The following is a 19,904-nucleotide window of genomic DNA, read 5'->3' as shown; positions in this document are numbered from 1 at the left end:
AGAGAGCCACATAAGCCTCAGCATTTGGAGTTTTGTGGTGAAGTAAAACCTGTAAAGTAGTATTCACATTGTGGCAATAAGAGAAAAGAAACTGCTTTTTTGTGGTGCAATGTGACAGCTCTGCACCACAGACTGCACATAAAGATGGACACGTCTCCACTTCCAAAATATCCCGGATTCGAACACTACCATCTTGCACCCAAGACGTCATTTCAGCCAGAGTCTGAGCATTTGCAATTGTTGAGTGGACTTGCGAAAACAAAAGCACAATCCTTCCAATAAACACTCGACCAATCATGAGTCAGAGTCAGCTGTCAAAGTGAAACGTTTCGTAATAAACATTTAATCAATATTAAACTGTTGATCGTGCAGCTTTAAAATAAACACCACTCTATCTGAAGTGCTGAGCCATGTAACTGCTGATGAGAAAATACAGATTGTGTTCATTTTGTATTGTAAATCGTGCATAATCAATAATGTAGTTTCTAATTGAATCAGCAGTCATACCACAGGCTGTTAGTGTGATGTGTAATGAGTAAAGTGCACGTGTAATGATGTCATTCAGCAGCATGTGCACAGCTCCACAGCACACCTGCACGCACACGCACACCACCTCCACCAAACAAGCCCCAACTCGCACATTATTAGCTGTCACAACAACGGTTTGCTGTTCTTTTGACCTACCAACCGGATTGCAGTGGGTGAAGCGATGACTCACACGCACACACGCACACATGGACTCAGAGGCCGCCACACACCGGTTTACAACTCCCCAGCTTGCGTCAGCACAGTGACCTGTTAATTATTTTATAAAGACGGGCGGAAGAAGTTATAAAACGTGATCCCATGGAGTCTTTTCAATCACGTCACCTCACCACGTCTGAATCTGTACCAACAATAACAGGTGATCTGTGCTTTGTTTCAAATATGTGATAGGGTGCAGGGAGGGAAGGAGGAACACCCAGCCTGCAGTTCTACATCAGAGACATTTTCATCTGCCATATGAAGGGGACACCAGTGTTCACTATTAATCATTAATGTACAGTGGGTGCATATGGAATGGTTGCGATATAGTGGATAAAAGTCTAATGACTATTACTATCTGAAATAAATAATAGTAATAATAATATATAGAGCACTTTTCAACACAAAGTACTGAGTGCTGCACAACAAGAAAACAAAGAGTTGAAATACTGAATTAAGTACATAAATTATAAATAGATAAGAGAACAAAATAGCCTGGTATCCCAAGTAAATTCAGGATTATCCCAAATTTATTTCCTCAGGCAATTCATTCCAGAGCCTTGGGGCCCTGGTGGTAAACGCTCTGTCGCCCCCTAGTTTCATAGATTCAGGTGACAGAAGTGACAGCAGACCCTTGCTCAAAAACTGAGATACCACGGAGGATTATTGAAAGATTAGTCATACAGCCCCTGCAAGGTGGTCTGAAGTTCAGGGGCAAGTTCAGGTCACAACAGAGGCAACAGCAGCACTGATATCAGCAGTGAGAAGATTAACATGAACTGCTGCTCGGACACGACACAAGAAGAGCTTTCTACCACATCGCCTGTTAAAAACTTAACGTCCCACGGCCGGAGAAGAGTTCATTTGTTCACAGCAGGAATCTCACCAGTCAGCAGATCTATGACGGTGAGTACCACAGACAGCTCCCTCTTCACTGGTGGTCCCGGGATCAGCCACCTCGGACAGCAGCCGTGACACATCTTAGTGCAGAGTGTTGTGATTGATTAAACTCTTCGGTTCACTAGAGCTTGTTGTGACTCAGGCCTTGAGTGAGATGAAGTCCATCTGCAGGGGGCAAGAAGAAATCACAAGGGGAAAATGCTGATGTGGCTGCAGAAAAACAACTAGTGTGTTCAGGCTGTAGGGTTCGACCACATGGATGTGAAGTGGGGTATTGGGAAAATTGGTTTTCCAGGAGTTTTATAATATCAGTGGATGAGGAAGAAGAATGGTAAATGGAATGATTTCCACACTCAAGGAGCTTTATACAGGGATCAAACCACTCACCCTCTGGTGAATGGCCGACCTGTTGTACCCACTAAACCACAGCCGCCCAACCAAGAAGAATATTCATGCAAGAACCAAAACAGTAGGATTCATCCTCAGGGGGGAAATGAATTTATTCTACCAATTCAATGGTGAACTGGCCTTTAGTGTTCATGGTAGGTTCAAAGGTGCCAGTCAACCAAAACTGCTTCAAATGAATTTGTATCCATTTTTGAGGAGGTGAAATGTTTGTTTGCTTTCTTTTAATTTAATACCATTCTAATATATGCATGCACATTTTTTTCACTTTGGATTATGGCCAGATTAAACAAACATGAAAGAGTGTGTTGATAAGTTTTAGAGGTGTTGGCAGGCAGCAGTGGTGGATCTGAGATTTTTCTAAATCAGGGGCCATAAAGGGGCCACAATTTACAAAGAGGGGACACTCATATGTTCAACAAAGAGCTAAGAAAACAAAAAAAATATTGTTAGAAGGGCACTTCAAGGGCACTTCAGGGGCCAATCAGATTTCAGCTCAGGCCAGTGGCCCCCTGGCACCGTGCTTGATACGCCCCTGTTTGACTGGCAGATATCTTTCCTTGCATTAACATAAAAGCACAAGGACTGCAAACAGGGAAGAAACTAATATAAATGAATGTCTTCTCTGTCAAATCTGTGCAGAAACCAGTCAGTAAAAAAACACAGTTGAATATAATCACACATTTAATGCTCAAGATTGTTATAAGCCCAAATGCTCTGCAAACGCTGACGTAAAAGCTAAACTGTGGATGTACAACACAAATCTAAAATTTGTCGGTGGATAATTTTGTGGACTTTCATTATGCTTCAATGCCCACATCTGTACCTACAAGACAGGGCTTAACCAAAAGACAATCTCATATACCCACAAAAAAAACCACCACCCTGGGCACCATGTCCTCACATTGACACATTCAGTTCAATATCAGTGAGGCTGATCCAGAAAAAACTGCCTGATGGCATCACACACTGGTGTCTTCTCTCTGCAGAGCTTTTGAGGCAACTTGTCTGTACATCTTAATCCAGCTGTCTAAGATCTCTGGGAGACAAACATGGGAATTCTCTCCCAGGGTGGATGTTTGCTTTCACTTGCGACCCAGATTTGACTGTTCATGCTCAAGCTTTGCCGTCAGAAGATGTAATCTGTTGTTTACACGCTGCTACAAATCCCATTTTTGTTTTGTTCCTGTGTAAATCCAGTAAACAGCATTTGCATTTGAACATGCTTTATCGCTATCCCCACTGCAATTTGTAGAATGTAGCATATTCTATTATTGTAATTGTCATCTGAGACCAGAATCTTATGCAATGCTTGTTATTTAAGTCATAGGTAGGAGCTGGTGCAGGCTCGAATAATGAGAGCAGGATGGTCTGAATTGTTTTTCCACTTGCGTAAATGGGGAGTGATTGTGTCAGTTATGATGTCACGCACTGATGTGCATCACGTCGCTATGGTTACACCAATCTTGTTAGAGCGAAGCCCTCAGATTGGATTTCCACACTTAGGAAACGTGTGCATGAGGGTGAGTTTATGGTCAGGAAAGTTGGTTCCCATTGATAAAAAATAAAATAAGTGCCTCCTTCTTTTTGATGCTTGTTTAAATCGTCACGTTGCTAAACACTGAAGCACGTGTCTCTCTTACAGAAGCAACACTTTGAATCCTTTCAGAATCATGAATAAATCTTCTAACCTTTCCCAAACTAAATTCCCTCCTCACACCATTTCTGTGACTTCCTGCTCCTCTAAATTAAGCCCAGGTCTATATATAGGCCCCACTTGACGAGTCCACAATAGCCTGCTACTTTACACAGTCCCACTGATGACCACAGTGCTGTTAGGAGTAATGTTATAAAACAGGCAGCCAGTGTGTCCTCCTCCCATCTGTTCTCTCTCCTCTGTCTCTATTTCTCCGTGTTCCATGACGCAAAGCCTGAGTGGGAGTGGACAAACCTTCTGCTCCCTGAGAGGACTGAGTGGGCCGCTGCCATCCGCTGTACGCACACCAGAGATGGAGGCAGAGATGGTGTAGTGGGGAGGGAGGGAGGCGTTTTAACGGCAGTCAGTGGAAGGCCTGAGAGAAGGTGATGAAGGGGGAAAAAAGCAAATAATGAGGATGAATGGGGACAGGAAAGAGGAGAGTGAGTTGTACAGTGTTGTGGGAAGGGCTCATTGGAGGGAAGGGACACGTGGAGAAAAACAGAAAAGCAGGGGAGGAGGGGATGAGAGCTAAGGACAGAAGAGCGGAAGCAGGAGGAGGACAGACGACGAGGAAAAGGAGCGGTCGGAAAGAAAAATATCAGGATTCAGACTGACAAGCCTTTAATGACATCATGATGGGAAATGATTCTGAGAATGAAGACTTTTCAAATAGACTGTTTCAAAAGAATCACACTGACTGTGGTGTCCAGTCAATGACTCGATTTACATGCCCACCATAACTTAAGTCAACATGCAGAAAATTGTGTTTTGAATAGTTTAGGTCTTATAGTCTTGACTTCTATGCCCTTTACTTAAGTGTTACGCATAATACTTATATTGTGGTAACTCACAATACGTACATATTACATCATTCTGTTTCTCCATATTGTAATTCTAATAGTGATACTTCTGTCTATTAGTCCATTTTGGAAAAATAATCATTAAAATGATAATGAAGTTTAGCCAACTGTGACAAATGTCCCACAAAGGACAAAATAATATTTTTCAATTATTTTCAGGTAGGCCAGTGTTATGGTTCTAAGGAAGGCAACGCTGGTCTGCTTGGCATTTGGCCAATGATATATCTTTAGTGATAGACAAACTTTGGTGATTTACTTTTGCAAATATAGTGTCTGAGGATAGAGGATGTGGATAACTTGGATCTACTCGCTCTGCCTTATATGGTTAGGGGCACCCATAGCTACATCATAACTTGACTGGCTAAAATGGAAACATTCAAAGTTACCGAAATGTTACCTCCTCTCTGAGTAAGTAAGTAATAAATCCCAAAAAAGCATGGTCTTTGTCATCGATTACATGTTCTACCATAAACACACGAACATACAGTAGTATGACCTCATAACATAAATATGGTGTTAGAAAGAAGTTGCCTATTTTAAAATCCAGCAGACACAGAGCAACATGGTTGTTGCCGAATCATGGCAGCAACTTCATTCACAGTTTAGCTCCGTTTTGTTCTCCAACAACTCCAAAGAAAGATATGTGGCTATCCTGTTGCTAAACAAACCGCTGTCTTCTAGCAGCTGATTGCTCACTGTGGCGTGCGGTGCTGGAATGAAAGGGTTTCCTTTTACAGCTGGAAAAGATGATGATGAGAGGTAAAAGTTAAAGACAATAAAGCTGTATTAACAGTGATCTGCAGCACTAAGAGTTAATCACAAAGAACAACACATACTGTCACCTTGTGTCATATTGTAAAAATACTATGAGTGTCTTATTTCCTAAATCGGTACTAAAAATAATTACTTGGATTGAGTAATTAATAAATGTACCTTTATCTGCTTCTGTGGGTGAGTGCTACAAAGTGCATCAACACTGATACATGATCTCCTCCTACATGTTGGAACTATAGCGCCTCACTCCTACTTTTATTGGCCTGTAATTGACCCCAGCCGGCTCGCTGACAAGAAGAGAAACAAAACGTGCTGAAGGGACATTATCATGCAAAAATACTGATGATGAAATGTCTTTTTTCTTTCAACCTTTAAAAAAGGTCTTGACACTGGTTATTTATTGATGCTTATTGCACCACACACCAGTGGTTAGTTCACAAATAGAGTCCAGGATAGAAAACATTATTTATTATACATATGTAATTTTTAAGCCTTAATATTGGTGTTGTCATTCTATTATTGTTATTATTGTTATAAAATCATATTGTTTCACATGACTGCTTATAGGATAGAGGGTTTTTTTGTGCTAATTTGAATATAACCGAGAAAAAAACACTATAGTCATGCATGGCCGTCACAGTGACCTCTGTCTGTTTTCTGATCCCTCCCTCTCCCCCGGCCTTCTGCTGCTCATCTTTAGTAACTCGCCCCCCTCCTCCCTTCATGATCCAACCAGTGGCTATTTTACAGTCTGGCTAAATCGAGCTCTGAGGTAACAAGTGACACCTTCTGTTTCCAGGCTTCCGGTCGCTAGGCAACCTCAGCAATTATGGCGACTGCCAAGAGAGGGAAAGGGAGGAAGTGGCACCCCGAGGCCCCCCGCCTCTGCTCATCTTGGCCGTGGATGGCCCAGCTCCATCCTTCATCTGAGTGTGGCGCACCCATACCAGGCCAGTGACGAGGGCAGCTGCAGCATGCTGTGTTTCCTACTGCTCTCATTAAATCAGCTCTCTCTCTCTCTCTCTCCTGCCTTATCAAGATACAGTTGTCTGGTGAGGACAAGTCACTGATTGCACCAAAACCCTCTGCTGCCCCCTGTTGGTCTCTACAGGTTAGGCTCATAACTAAGAGCCTGAACTGAAAATCTGGAAATGATACAAATACACTGAATGCAAAGCCTCTGTGTGTAGTACTTTTCACTCCACTGCATTTACCTTCCAGCTGTAGATTTTACATTAAAACACGTTAATAAAATATTATGTATAAGTATAATTTCAAAAGTCCACATGCACTTCATTAAATCAGATGTGTATTTCTGTTCATGGAGTGAAACGGTGGAATTCTCTGGACAATGATTTCGAATGTTTCTCAAATATTATTCAATTTAGGAAGAGTTTATAAAGAAAAACAAATGAAACACTTATTCAGTTTCAGTAATACTTATGTTATGATGACGGCTGTTGTATGTATAATAGGTTTGTTATGTGATTTATGAAAAGAAAGGGAATCCCAAAAGGGATGGCCATCTGCATTTTTTTTACAGACATTTATTTTATAGCTAAACTATCAGTAAAACAGTTTAACTGTAGAACTGTATTCCCCCCCCCCCCCCCCCCCCCCCCCCCCCAACATCTTAGTGCACCATTATTAGCCTAGTGTACCACAAATAGGATAAACTTTATTTACTTTAATGCATAATTAATGATTCCACCTAGTACACTTTGCTGTTATTATAGCAGTGAGACCAACCTTTGCCTGAGGATCTAATTGCTAATGTCAGTTGGTACAGACCGGTATCATAGTACTAGTGTTTTGAAACGGATTTTACGACCCAGTGCGTGATGCAGTTGCAGATTCGTCATCGTGCTCGGAAGAAGAAGAAGAAGAAGAAGAAGAAGGAGAAGGAGAAGGAGACCGAGGCAAAGAAGAAGGAGGAGAAGGAGAAGACCACAGCATCACCACCACCACCAACGGACTCGTGGAAAGAGAGACCTTCCTGTCAAGAAACAGAGAAATAACATGGTCCTCGAGGGCGTACGACCGAGAGGAGGGCTGCTGCTCCTGCTCCTCCTCCTCCTCCTCCTCCTCCTCTGCTGCGGCTCAAAGCGCCGCCGCCGCCGCTACGCCCAACGGGGTCCCCCCGAGCCCCATGACGCACACGACGGAGTAGTGTGAGTGAATTTAGGTAGGTTAAAGACCAGTGGAGCTGCTGCATTCTGGATGAGCTGCAGAGGTCGGATGGCACTAGCAGGTAGACCTGCCAGGAGCGAGTTACAATAGTCTAGGCATGAGATGACCAGAGCCTGGACCAGAACCTGCACCGCCTTCTGAGTGAGAAGGGGGCGTATTCTCCTGATGTTGTGCAGCATGTATCTACAGGAACGTGTTGTTGCAGTAATGTTGGCAGTGAGGGAGAGTTGACTGTCGAGTGTCACACCCAGGTTCCTAGCAGTCTGAGTGGGGGTTAACACGGAGTTGTCAAAGTTAATAGTCAGGTCGTGGGTGGGAGAGTCTTTCCCTGGAAGGAAAAGTATTTCAGTCTTGTCAAGGTACATTTTCAGGTGGTGTGCAGACATCCACTGAGAGATGTCAGTCAGACAGGCAGAGATTCGTGCTGCTACCCGTGTTTCAGATTGGGGAAAAGAGAGGATATACTGACACATGTAAAACATTTGCTTTTTGGTCTTGACCCTTTCTCCCTGCATTTCTACAGCTGCAGATAGAGTCATACTGGCTCCGTCAACACTGTGGTTGGTAAAGATAAAAAATAATGAATGAATGACAGAAAATGCAACTCTTTAAGAAAATAAGAGCTACTCACAAATGGGTCATGTACAACTTCATTATCTTATGATGAGTCTCTACAAGTAATATTCAGTCTTCCCTCACTGATATATAACTGATCCAGTTGAGTAAACGAAGTAAAGATGTGCCCCCCCCCTATCCCCAGCTCCTCTGCAGCTGTTAGGGCTCAGGTGGATGTCGCCCACTAGTGGCTGTGGCATCTTTTTGTGGCTAAAAGGTTCATATTTACAGATTTACGTCTATTTAAAACAAACACTCTCTTCACAGTTCATTAGAGGCTACTTAATACTGTGTATACTATTTTTATACTTTATCTTCCCTTGTTGCCACGTCCCTGTTTGGCTGCTCAGATTACTCCTGATGGGATGTGACAGAGAAGAATGAATAAAGGCTGTGGGTTATTAGGTCAGTGGGTCAGAGAGGCTTCACACAAATCTCACCTTATCAGGCTAACTAACAGTAAATGTATTATAGTGATGCAATTTTTCTACACCACCGTTTCAAACATATCTGATTGTATCTATTAGCTTAGTATCCACAGTCTTGTGGATTTGACAATTCATTTAAAGGGGACATAGCATGCAAATTCCACTTTGTTAGTGCTTCTACAGGTTAATGTGGGTATCTGGCATGTCTACCAACCCAAAAACTCTGGGGAAAAAACACTCGCGCGTTTTGTTATAGTTCCTCTAAGTCAGAAACGTCATGCTTGAGCGACTCGATTGCGCTTCCTGGGTTTTGTGTCGTAACAAGGAACTGGAAGTCTCCCTACATGGTCTTGGCCCACCCCCCACCTCATCCCCCCGTCCCCCCACACTCGCTACGCCGGGTTTACACCGGAGGCAGCGCAGCGCCGTTCCCAAGCACGCAGCCGGGCTGTTCACACGGGACGAGCATTTCTCCGCTGGTCAGCCCGCGATTCACTCACATGTGCATTTGTCTGGATCGTTGGGACTGGGAGGCTGCAGCAGCTGCTCGGGAGCGACCGCTCGCTCTCCCGTGCGTGAGCTGGAATTTGTGTCAGCGCCACACAGCCAGCAGTGTGGAAGACTTCCGCAGTGTTCAGCGCTACTGTAACCCCCGAACCCCGACATTCAACGGGTACAACAACAAGCGGAGAAAGCAGAATCGCGGGCTGACCTTATATATACAGTCTATGGGGCTGACCAGCGGAGAAATGCTCGTCCCGTGTGAACAGCCAGGCGGCTGCGCGCTTGAGAACGGCGCTGCGCTGCCTCGCAGCGGTCTTCCACACTGCCAGCTGTGTGGAAGACTTCCGCAGTGTTCAGCTCTACTGTACGCCGGGTTACAGTAGTTACGTCGGGGTACACCGGACGCGGAAGTGCCGCTGCGAGGCAGCGCAGCGCCGTTCTCCAGCACGCAGCCGCCTGGCTGTTCACACGGGACGAGCATTTCTCCGCTGGTCAGCCCCATAGACTGTATATATAAGGTCAGCCCGCGATTCTGCTTTCTCCGCTTGTTGTTGTACCCGTTGAATGTCGGGGTTCGAGGGTAAATGATGGTCTTCATAGCCCCCCCCCCACCCCTCTCTTTCTCTCTCTGTCTGTCTGCTTGTGTGCTTGTAGTGGATGGGCAGAGGGGGACATTTAATTATGTGATTGGGAAAATTAAAACTCCAGGACAACAGAAGGGGAATACAAAGTATGGGATGCATATTTGATAATTTATATCATATAAAATATGTAATTTATATCGTTTAAAATCATGGGGGGAGAGGGGGGAGCTGGCTCATTAGCATTTAAAGGAACAGGCACTCAAAACAGGTCACTCTGTGGAGGGCTGTTTTATACAGGGTAAAAAGGGTGCTGTTTTATATGATCCTTGTGGTATTTTGACCAAAGTATGTTACAGACATTTCATTAAGACCCCAAGGAACCATATCAACTTGTGGTAAAATGGGCATGCTATGTCCCCTTTAAAACATACAATGAAAACAGTGTAGGCAGTGGAGAAAGATTAACACCACACGTGAAAAGGTTTAGTTTGTAATAAAATTCTGCAGATTCTTATACTAATACTGACATGTTGCTCACTTCGTAAGAGTCTTTGTACTCTCTTCTCTGTCTGTGGGTTCATGCCCTCCTCATAAATTTATTTCACCAATACAGACGGTCAATGTAACTTTTACCTTCAATCTGTCAGATATTGTCTGTCATGACATCTCCTTAGCCTTGTGCTTACGAGATGCTTCCTTCGTTGGTTTATATGAATTTAAATTCTTCACAGAGCTCTATGATTCTTTGTTCCTCTGCTGCAGAACAACACACTGCACTGGTTTTTATGTCTGTCAGGGACTTATATCCCCTTTTCTTTTCGATTATTCTGGGCTGCATGCACATGACCAACACAGGCTTATTAACCCTCGTGTTGTCCCTGGGTCAGATTGACCCAGAGTGTGCGTGTGCGTGCTTGCGTGCGTGCGTGCGTGCGTGCGTGCGATCATCCGCAAGCCCTGGCCGGTCAGGGTCAGGGTTAGGGTGACCCATGGATTGTCATTCTCCAATTCTCCTGGGGTCATTGAGACCCACAGAGAGGCCGGTGTGTTTCTCTGTGGGGTCATTGAGACCCACAGAGAGGCCGGTGTGTTTCTCTGTGGGGTCATTGAGACCCACAGAGGGGCCAGTGTGTTTCTCTGTGGGGTCATTGAGACCCACAGAGAGGCCAGTGTGTTTCTCCCGAGATCACAATTGGAATCAGCTGTATTGTCCAGCAAATTGACCAATTCCCCACCCCCAACGTGTGTGTGCGAGTATAGGGATATAAATAGATTACTAACAATAAATCCGGGACAAGTCAGGACACGTCCGTGTGCTGTTCTTCCTGACCAGGTCTCGATGTCACATCAAGCACGTTTCACCAGAGAACAGGTTCTCCAACAGCTGTTCTCCCAGCAGCAATCCTCTGAACCGGAAGAGGACGCGGAAGAGCAAGACCGAGAAGCGGACCGAGAAGAAGGCCGAGACGACGACGACGAAGACTACGACCCAGTGTGTGATGCTGCTGCAGATTCGTCATCGTGCTCATCCTCGGAAGAAGAAGAAGAAGAAGAAGAAGAAGGAGACCGAAGCGAAGAAGAAGGAGGAGAAGGAGAAGACCACGGCACCACCACCACCACCGGACTCTTGGAAAGAGAGACCTTCCTGTCAAGAAACGGAGAAATAACATGGTCCTCGAGGGCGTACGACCGAGAGGAGGGCTGCTGCTCTTCCTCCTCTGCTGCGGCTCAAAGCGCCGCCGCCGCTACACCCATCGGGGTCCCCCCGGGCCCCACGACGCACGCAACGTCCCGCACCCATGACGTAGCCTCGACGTTCCGCCTGTTCGTCACGCCGAGGGTAGAGAACATCATCCTGGAGATGACGAATCTGGAGGGTCGTCGAAAATACGGCGACGACTGGAAAGGGATGGACGAGACCGACCTGCGCGCCTACGTAGGGCTGCTGATCTTAGCGGGCGTGTACAGGTCCCGGGGCGAGGCCGCCGCCAGCTTGTGGGATGCCCAGAGCGGCCGGGCGATATTTCGTGCCACGATGCCACTCAAAGTCTTTCACACGTACTCCAGACTCCTGCGCTTCGACGACCGCGAGACGAGACGCGCGAGACGCGCCGCGGACAAATTGGCGGCCATGCGAGAGGTCTGGGATGCGTGGGTGGCGCGGCTGCCGCGCCTCTACAACCCGGGGCCCGAAGTGACCGTGGACGAGCAACTGGTTCCGTTCAGAGGTTATTCTTTTTTTCCGTTTTTTAAATATTATTATTATGTTATGTTATTATGTTATGTAGCTATAGCTAGCTAGCGGCTGCTAGTCCTCGTCCTCATCTCCTCTCCTGTCAACATTCGCATCTCCTCTCCTCCTCTTTTTCTCCCCAGGCCGGTGTCCTTTCCGACAGTACATGCCCAGCAAGCCTGCGAAATACGGGATCAAGTCGTGGGTGGCCTGCGACGCCAAATCCAGCTACGCTTGGAAGATGCAAGTCTACACCGGAAAGCCGATCGGCGGACACCCGGAGAGGAACCAGGGGTTGCGGGTCGTGCTCGATGTCACGGAGGGACTGCTCGGTCGCAACGTCACGTGCAACAATTACTTCACCTCCTACGAACTCGCGCGGCAGCTCCTGGAGAGGAAGATCACCGTGGTCGGCACGGTTCGGAAGAACAAGCCCGAGCTCCCGACCGGGCTGCTCGCGGTCAAGGAAAGAGAGGTGTTCTCCTCCAGGTTCGCCTTCACGCCCACCGCCACTCTGGTGTCCTACATCCCAAAGAAAAACAAGAACGTGGTGCTCCTGAGCACGCGGCACGCGGAGGCCGACGTCAGCGACCGCGAGGACAGGAAACCGGTCATCGTCCTGGACTACAACCGCAACAAAGGAGGCGTGGACAACCTAGACAAGGTGATCGGAACGTACAGCTGCAGGAGGATGACCGCGCGCTGGCCCCTGGTCGTCTTCCACAACATCCTCGACGTCTCTTCGTACAACGCCTTCGTGATATGGAGAGAGATAAACCCCGACTGGATGCCGGGCAAGCGGAACAAGCGGAGGGTGTTCCTCGAGCAGCTGGGAAAGGCTCTCGTGACTCCGTTCATCGCACGAAGGGAGCGCATCCCCCGCACGGAAGTGTCCGCCGCGGTTGTGAAGGCTGTGAAAGCCACCGCCGCGCGGAGAGCTCTTGACCACGACGACGACGACGACAACGCTCGACCCGAGCGTCCGGCCACCCCTCTAGCCCTACAACAACAACAACAACAACAACAACAACAACAACAACAACCTGAGCATCCGGCCTCCTCCCTAGCCCTAGTCGCCGCCGCAGCAGCCCCGCTCGGGGCGAGTAAGAGGAAGAGGTGTCAGATATGCCCCACGAAAAAGGACTGTAAAACTCACACCATGTGCCGCGGGTGTAACAAATACATCTGCAAGGGCTGCTCACTTGTCTATTGCCCTACGTGTGCGTGCTAATATGTGGTGGGCTATGTGAGGGGGAGGGTTAGGGTCCACAGTCCAAGCAGGAGGAGAGGGAGGAGGAGGAGGAGGAGGAGTGGGGACAACACAACAAGGGTTAGTTAAATCAGTACCCAAACGCTCACAGCCAACAGCCGGGGGAAGCAGGGACAACACAAGGGTTAGAGGATGTCCGCAGATTCCCTGAAATTTAGTCCATGTCTGAAATCAGCGATATTCTCAGATCTCCTTGTTCTAAATTCTTCATGACATTAATTTTCAATGAGCTTGAACTGTTACGATTGCACTGAGAGCTGAACCCAAGTGCAACACACATAGGAGCAGGTTTAAAGGGTTTTATTGTCCAAAGAAGGCAGTACGGTAATGCAGGGAGGCGGTGAACAGGCTGGTGAGACAGTGGCAGGAAAACACAAGGTGAAAAAAGACAAGTTATAAGAACTCAAAATATATACGCTAACTGAGAATTTGAATATACAATTTAAGCAGCTGACTCTGAGTCAGCTGTGAGCAGTGATCAGATGTTCTGGTGACGAATGGACGAAAGGCCGGGGTTAATTACGCAAACTAACACCGTAGTCCACAGACAGTCATTGGACAGGACTAGTTTATGATAAACGTAATGACAGAAGTGCTTATAAACAGTAAAAACTATAGCTTTCACTTCTGTTGATACATGGAGCAGCCATCTGTGATTAGTCAGTCAGGGGTGATGAGGTTCCTCCGACCATCCGAGTTGAATTTCCGACTTGAAGGGGCGCTCCAGTTGCAACTTCAGACTCGTGGGTTGGTAATTCCGAGCTCTTCTTTCGATATATATTCCTTTATCTGTAGTGATAGATGATTCATTCATCTTTTATTTAGTGTTAAAAACAAGACAATGAAAAACACGCCAGTAGAAGTAAAAGTCTTGCATTAAAAGTCAAAGTACAAAAGTATTAACAGCAAAGTTTACCTAAAGTATCAGAGATAGAATTACTCATTATGCACCCTGTCAGTGTTTTATTATTACCTCTGCCAAGAAAGTTTGAACAAATATTTTTACATGTCTGCTGTTCGCAAGATTGAGCAACTACCAAATCGATGCCAACCAGACCTGGTGGGGCCTGGGAAGAACACATCACATTGTGGTGGTGGGGATGCAGATTAAAGGGCAGGTCCAGACTTTGAAAAAATAACTATGTTTTACAAGATATAAATAATTTAGGTTAACAGACCACTACTTTTTTATATGTCTACTATAAGAACTAGTTGATCATGTGAAGGATTATTGTGCCTTGGCGAAGGTAGGCGATCTGCTGAGTGCCATTCTAGTTCTTACTAATACATTAGGAGCTACTGTGGTAACTTTGTTTTTATTTTATGTTTCAAAGAAATCACTATTTGGTTTCTTACCAAGACTAAAGTTTCATTGAATAATTCCGTGTAATGCTTTTGTCTTTAATTGTCTATATTTTCTGTGATCTGGTTCGTACATTTTTAGGCGATCAGATAAAATTTTTCATTATAAAGTTATTTTAGAGAAAAAACTTTGTTTGATGTTCTTTTTGACAAAACAAGGCTTCTATCTGCCATCAATCATAGGTCATCATGACAGGTCATCATGACAGGTCACCATGACCCCGTGGTGGATTAAACACACACACAAACACACACAGAATGTTCCATCACTGTGTGGACATAGTCCAACAGTCATTGCACATAAATTTCACTTGTGAAAGTGAATGCAGGTCATAAATCAAGGCTGTGTTCCCAGAAAGAGATGCCATATTTTCCATTTGGAGTTTCACCACACTTTACTGCACATGAACAAACACAACTGGAATAACTGTCAAATACAAACAAGCTGTGGAGGATAAAGTGCTTTTAAAGGCCAGCATCTTATGGAAAAGATTGAACATGTCTATTTAAAGTCTACCCCTGGAGAGGAAGGTGTCACTGTGGGTAAACACTCACGCCTGTGGTTCAAATCAGACCTGACATTCAGGACTGTAGCCAAAGTATGTAATTGCTCAGTTTGGGTTTACTGTGTGAAACATGGGAAACTGCTTGTTTCTCCCTCAGTGATGTCATGTGTCTCAGATCAACATGGTTTAAAACACAAGACTGACTTGTGGTCAGAGCAACTATCTTTAGCCACAGTGTCTATCAGCTGTTTAACCTGCAACTTACATCATTTCTCTTTTTTCCTCTGGAGTCATCAAAACTCTCAGTGAGTCAGTGTGTGACACTGTGACTTCATACCTTCATATGGCACAGGCATTTTTACCATTCATGCAACTTTTTGTGTTAAAGCATAAAAATGTATTTTGCCCTATGTGTGTCCCCTTTGTTAACATAAGACAATTATTAATGCGCCTTAGTGTGTTTTAAAGCATCAAGATTTTCTATTTGTCCGAAAAATATAGGAACATCTCTCTGTAAAACAGTATTTAAACTTACATTCACCACAATGCAAACACCTGAAAAGTTCATTTATTAACTTATTTATTTGAAATGTACACAACCTGTATAGAAATGACAATTTGTGTGTCTGTAAGTGAGAAAATGTATTTCTCTGCAAATTCTAACTATAAAAGAGCATTTTCAAAGTATTTAAAAATACACCAAATTACTAATTATGAGCCTATGTTAAGGGGGGGGGGGAAACATTACCTTTTAACCTTTTCACAGCATTTGTTTGGTGAAATGTCACTGCTTTTCTATTTTCTCCAATATTTTGAGGATATTTGTTTGCATTTCTCAATTCTGTTTCTTATGTGTCACGTGTTATACAGTACTTTAATGTAGGCTATATTGTTAGAGAAACCTGTGCTATGTTGTCCTGTAAGGATTGTCTATGTTGAAAAAATGAAAAGTGTTCACTGAAAGATGAAAATTCACTCATTATCTACTCTACTTTAGCTTACTGATATCATTTAGTTTTATGCCTAAATGTCCGCTACCGGAATCATTTTTATTTTTTTATTACGTTTGAAGAAGAGGTCACTATTTACTTTAATTGCATTGCATTTGGCAGCAATGCTGTTTACCCCTGAAACTCCAAAAGTGTTTTGTGGACTCAAACACTTCACCCACCTCTCCATCGGCATAGTAGTGAGTAGATGATGATTGAATTTTCATTTTTCGATGAACTATCCCTTTAAAGGGGACATAGCATGCAAATTCCACTTTGTTAGTGCTTCTACACGTTAATGTGGGTATCTGGCATGTCTACCAACCCAAAAACTCTGGGAAAAAAACACTGGTGCGTTTTGTTATGGTTCCTCTAAGTCAGAAACGTCATGCTTGAGCGACTCGATTGAGCTTCCTGGGTTTTGTGTCGTAACAAGGAACTGGAAGTCTCCCTACATGGCCTTGGCCTTGGCCCCCCCCATCCCCCCCGTCCCCCCACACTCGTTACGCCGGGTTGTTCACACGGGACGAGCATTTCTCCGCGCTGGTCAGCCCGCGATTCACTCACATGTGGCATTTGTCTGGATCGTTGGGACTGGGAGGCTGCAGCAGTTGCTCGGGCGCGACCGCTCGCTCTCCCATGGGTGAGCTGGAATTTGTGTCAACGCCACACAGCCAGCAGTGTGGAAGACTTCCGCAGTGTTCAGCACTACTGTAACACTGGCACAAACACACAGAGCCCCCCCACTCGTTACGCCGGGTTACACCAGACGCGGAAGCGCCGCTGCGAGGCAGCGCAGCGCCGTTCTCCAGCACGCAGCCGCCTGGCTGTTCACACGGGACATGCATTTCTCCGCGCTGGTCAGCCCCATAGACTGTATATATAAGGTCAGCCCGCGATTCTGCTTTCTCCGCTTGTTGTTGTACCCGTTGAATGTCGGGGTTCGGGGGTAAATGATGGTCTTCATAGCCCCCCTCTCCCCTCTGGGGAGGGGGGGGGGGGGCTGGCTCATTAGCATTTAAAGGAACAGGCACTCAAAACAGGTCACTCTGTGGAGGGCTGTTTTATACAGGGTAAAAAGGGTGCTGTTTTATATGATCCTTGTGGTATTTTGACCAAAGTATGTTACAGACATTTCATTAAGACCCCAAGGAACCATATCAACTTGTGGTAAAATGGGCATGCTATGTCCCCTTTAAAGTGGCTTTTTCAAGCACCAAGGAAGTCACAATTTTACCACCATCCATTAGTTTGGTTTGTTTGATTGGCAGCAGGAATATGGAAAAACTTCATAACGGATTTCCACGACACTCGGTGGAAGGGTACAACATGGTCCAAGAAAGAACCCATCTAAGTTTGGCATGGAATTTGGAAAGGGGGCAGATCCAGGAAACATTTTAATTTTCTTTAATATTGCAAGATGGAAACACCTCATGGATCCATGATTAGGGGACCGATATCTTTTAGCTTGAGCAATTCTATGCAGATCCAAATAAAAATCTGAATGTAATGGATTTAAATGGGGTTTCATGAAGACTGTTGGGCCATGGTGGATGTAAACGCTGCACAGAGTGCTGTTCTAGTGTTTTCGTGAAATGCCTCAACAATTGCCATTAAAGTTGGTAAAGAAAACCTTAGTAAAAGTCAGCTAAAGAATGCTAGTGACCTTTCATCCAGTGCAATTTACTGAATAAGATATCTCAACATCTACTAGATGGAGTGGTGCTGAATGTTCAGACATTAATGGTTCACAGGCCAGTGAATCCTAATGACTTAAGCTATCCTCTTTCTTCTCGTGCCGTCATTGTGTTGTTATTTGCATTTCTAAATTATAGATCTCATCAACTCTTGTAGGTTTCCATGGATTTTAGGCCACACATTTATACCCTCCTTTGTAATCCTCTGTTTATCTAGCATTGCCACGAGCTAGAAATTATTATTAGATCTTTAAATATGATCAAATACCTTCAGAACTCATTACATCGGCTTTGAGTTTAGTGATAATAAGTCAGTGTGTTAGCACTGTCAGTGTGAGTAGTTGTGTTAGCTTACTGATATCAACACAGCTTCAGGCACTGCTGAGCTTAAATACAGCCTCACTCAGACTCAAATATCATCAGTGTGGCACCAGTTTTACAGTTGCTTATATTATATCTATTCAGTTTCAATGACGGATGCTGTAATTCCAATCATGTTATTGTATTTTACTCTGTTAAATATCTTATCTGCAATCAAATTCTAAACCAGGTGGACAGTGGAAATCAAGTTAAACTAGTTCAAACTGAACTGTGAACTCAAAGTAGAAAAACTGACTTGGTGACTCGATCAGACTTGATCATTGCATTGAGTTTGTACACATAAGGAAAGACAAGGTAGTTTTATTCATAAAGCACATTCCATGCACAGAGATAGATTCAAGGGGCTGTACAGGGACAACACTTCAAAATCAAATAACACAGATCAAATCTATTTTCAGTAGAATAAAAAAGGGTAAATAGATTAAAAGAGGTAAAATAAATTAAAAGGGTAAAATCTAATAATAATGCAAAATAAATTTGAGAGAAATGTGTAAAATAATCAAATATTGTACGTTCTTGCTGTAAGATAGGATATGATTATCCTTCATAGATGTTGAACTGGTTCTGAATATGTTTGTTTTCCCTTCTCGACATGTTCAGCTATTTCCGATCTTGAACCATTTATTCCTCCATTTATTCAGAAAAGAAGAAATCCTCTCATGTCTAAATTTGACAGCCATTCTTCCTGTAAGGTTGTGTTGCCACAGGCCAAGTGCACTGTTGTGCAAACCTGTGAAGCAATGCAAGAGAGAAGCAGGGAGTGAGACAAGCATTGCGTAAGTCGGCCTGTGTTTTTAAAGCCGTACAGTGAAGAGAAAATAGCAGCCTGGGAGACTAAAAGTAGCCTCTCCAACACAGATGGTCCCCACGCTTTCCGCCAGTGGGTCAGTGGGTGAGGGAAGAGTGGAGGGGAGTGGGGGCGAGTGGAGAGGCTGTGGCCGTCCGCCGCTATCCAGGGGAGAGCGTGGGCGACGCAGGCAGCAGGGAAGAGAAAGACAAGGACTTCCAAGGCCAAGTGGGCCGCGGTTTTGCAGTATACATGACTAAAAACAGACATGATGACGCTCAGGGGTCAGCCGGCTGATTTGTCATCAGCTATTTCAGCAATGTTTAAACAACTGACGAGGGAGAAGGAAAAATGTTGACATCACGTCCGCATGCTCACATCACTTCTGCCCCCACATTCTTCCAACTGTGCAGTCATCAAGTCAAACAGTGTTTCCTGGATATGAGATTAAACCATATTTGGACAACACTGGGTCAAAGTGGCTGATGAGAGGTGTCACAGCATCACCTATAGGTGCTGTCTGGTCCTGCTGCTGCTGCTCAGAGGGCATGACCTCTCCTCTCCTCTCCTCTCCTCTCCTCTCCTACCCCTCCACTCCACTCCACTCCAGAAGCTACTGAAGGCCAACCTGAGAGTGGTGCATGATTATTACAAGATGATGGCCAATGCTCAGACTCTCCGTCACATATGGAGAAACGCAGTGCAGATCTCCATGTGTAGTTGTCTTAGTTGTGTATGTAGGTGGATGAGATTAATATACATGGTGGTAATATGTATGTTCTTAATTTACTTAATTTCTTGTGTTTGTTTATATGTAAAATTTAAAATTTGACCAATAAAAGGAGGATTCAAAGTAAAAAGGTCTCCTCTCAGATTCCACTTGCATTGATGAATAGCCAATGAAGTACTAATGAACTTGATAATGAGCTCTTTCATCAGCATCTCTTATATCCACTGATAGCTACTTAGACACAAA

General features: G+C 44.7%; 1 protein-coding gene across 1 annotated transcript; it reads left to right on the top strand.

The window, feature by feature from the left end:
* Nucleotides 1-7,223: 7,223 nt before the first annotated feature.
* Nucleotides 7,224-19,225, top strand: LOC117756533 (piggyBac transposable element-derived protein 4-like). Its single transcript, XM_034577078.1, has 6 exons — nucleotides 7,224-7,301; nucleotides 11,037-11,134; nucleotides 11,384-11,931; nucleotides 12,080-12,816; nucleotides 12,847-13,039; nucleotides 19,023-19,225. Exons 1-6 carry the CDS (start codon nucleotides 7,224-7,226, stop codon nucleotides 19,223-19,225), a joined length of 1,857 nt encoding a protein of 618 aa, XP_034432969.1.
* The last annotated feature ends 679 nt before the right edge of the window (nucleotides 19,226-19,904 follow it).

This window comes from Hippoglossus hippoglossus, chromosome 22, assembly GCF_009819705.1.
Source record: "Hippoglossus hippoglossus isolate fHipHip1 chromosome 22, fHipHip1.pri, whole genome shotgun sequence".
NCBI lineage: Eukaryota > Metazoa > Chordata > Actinopteri > Pleuronectiformes > Pleuronectidae > Hippoglossus > Hippoglossus hippoglossus.
This window is presented reverse-complemented; position numbering and strand designations above follow the sequence as displayed.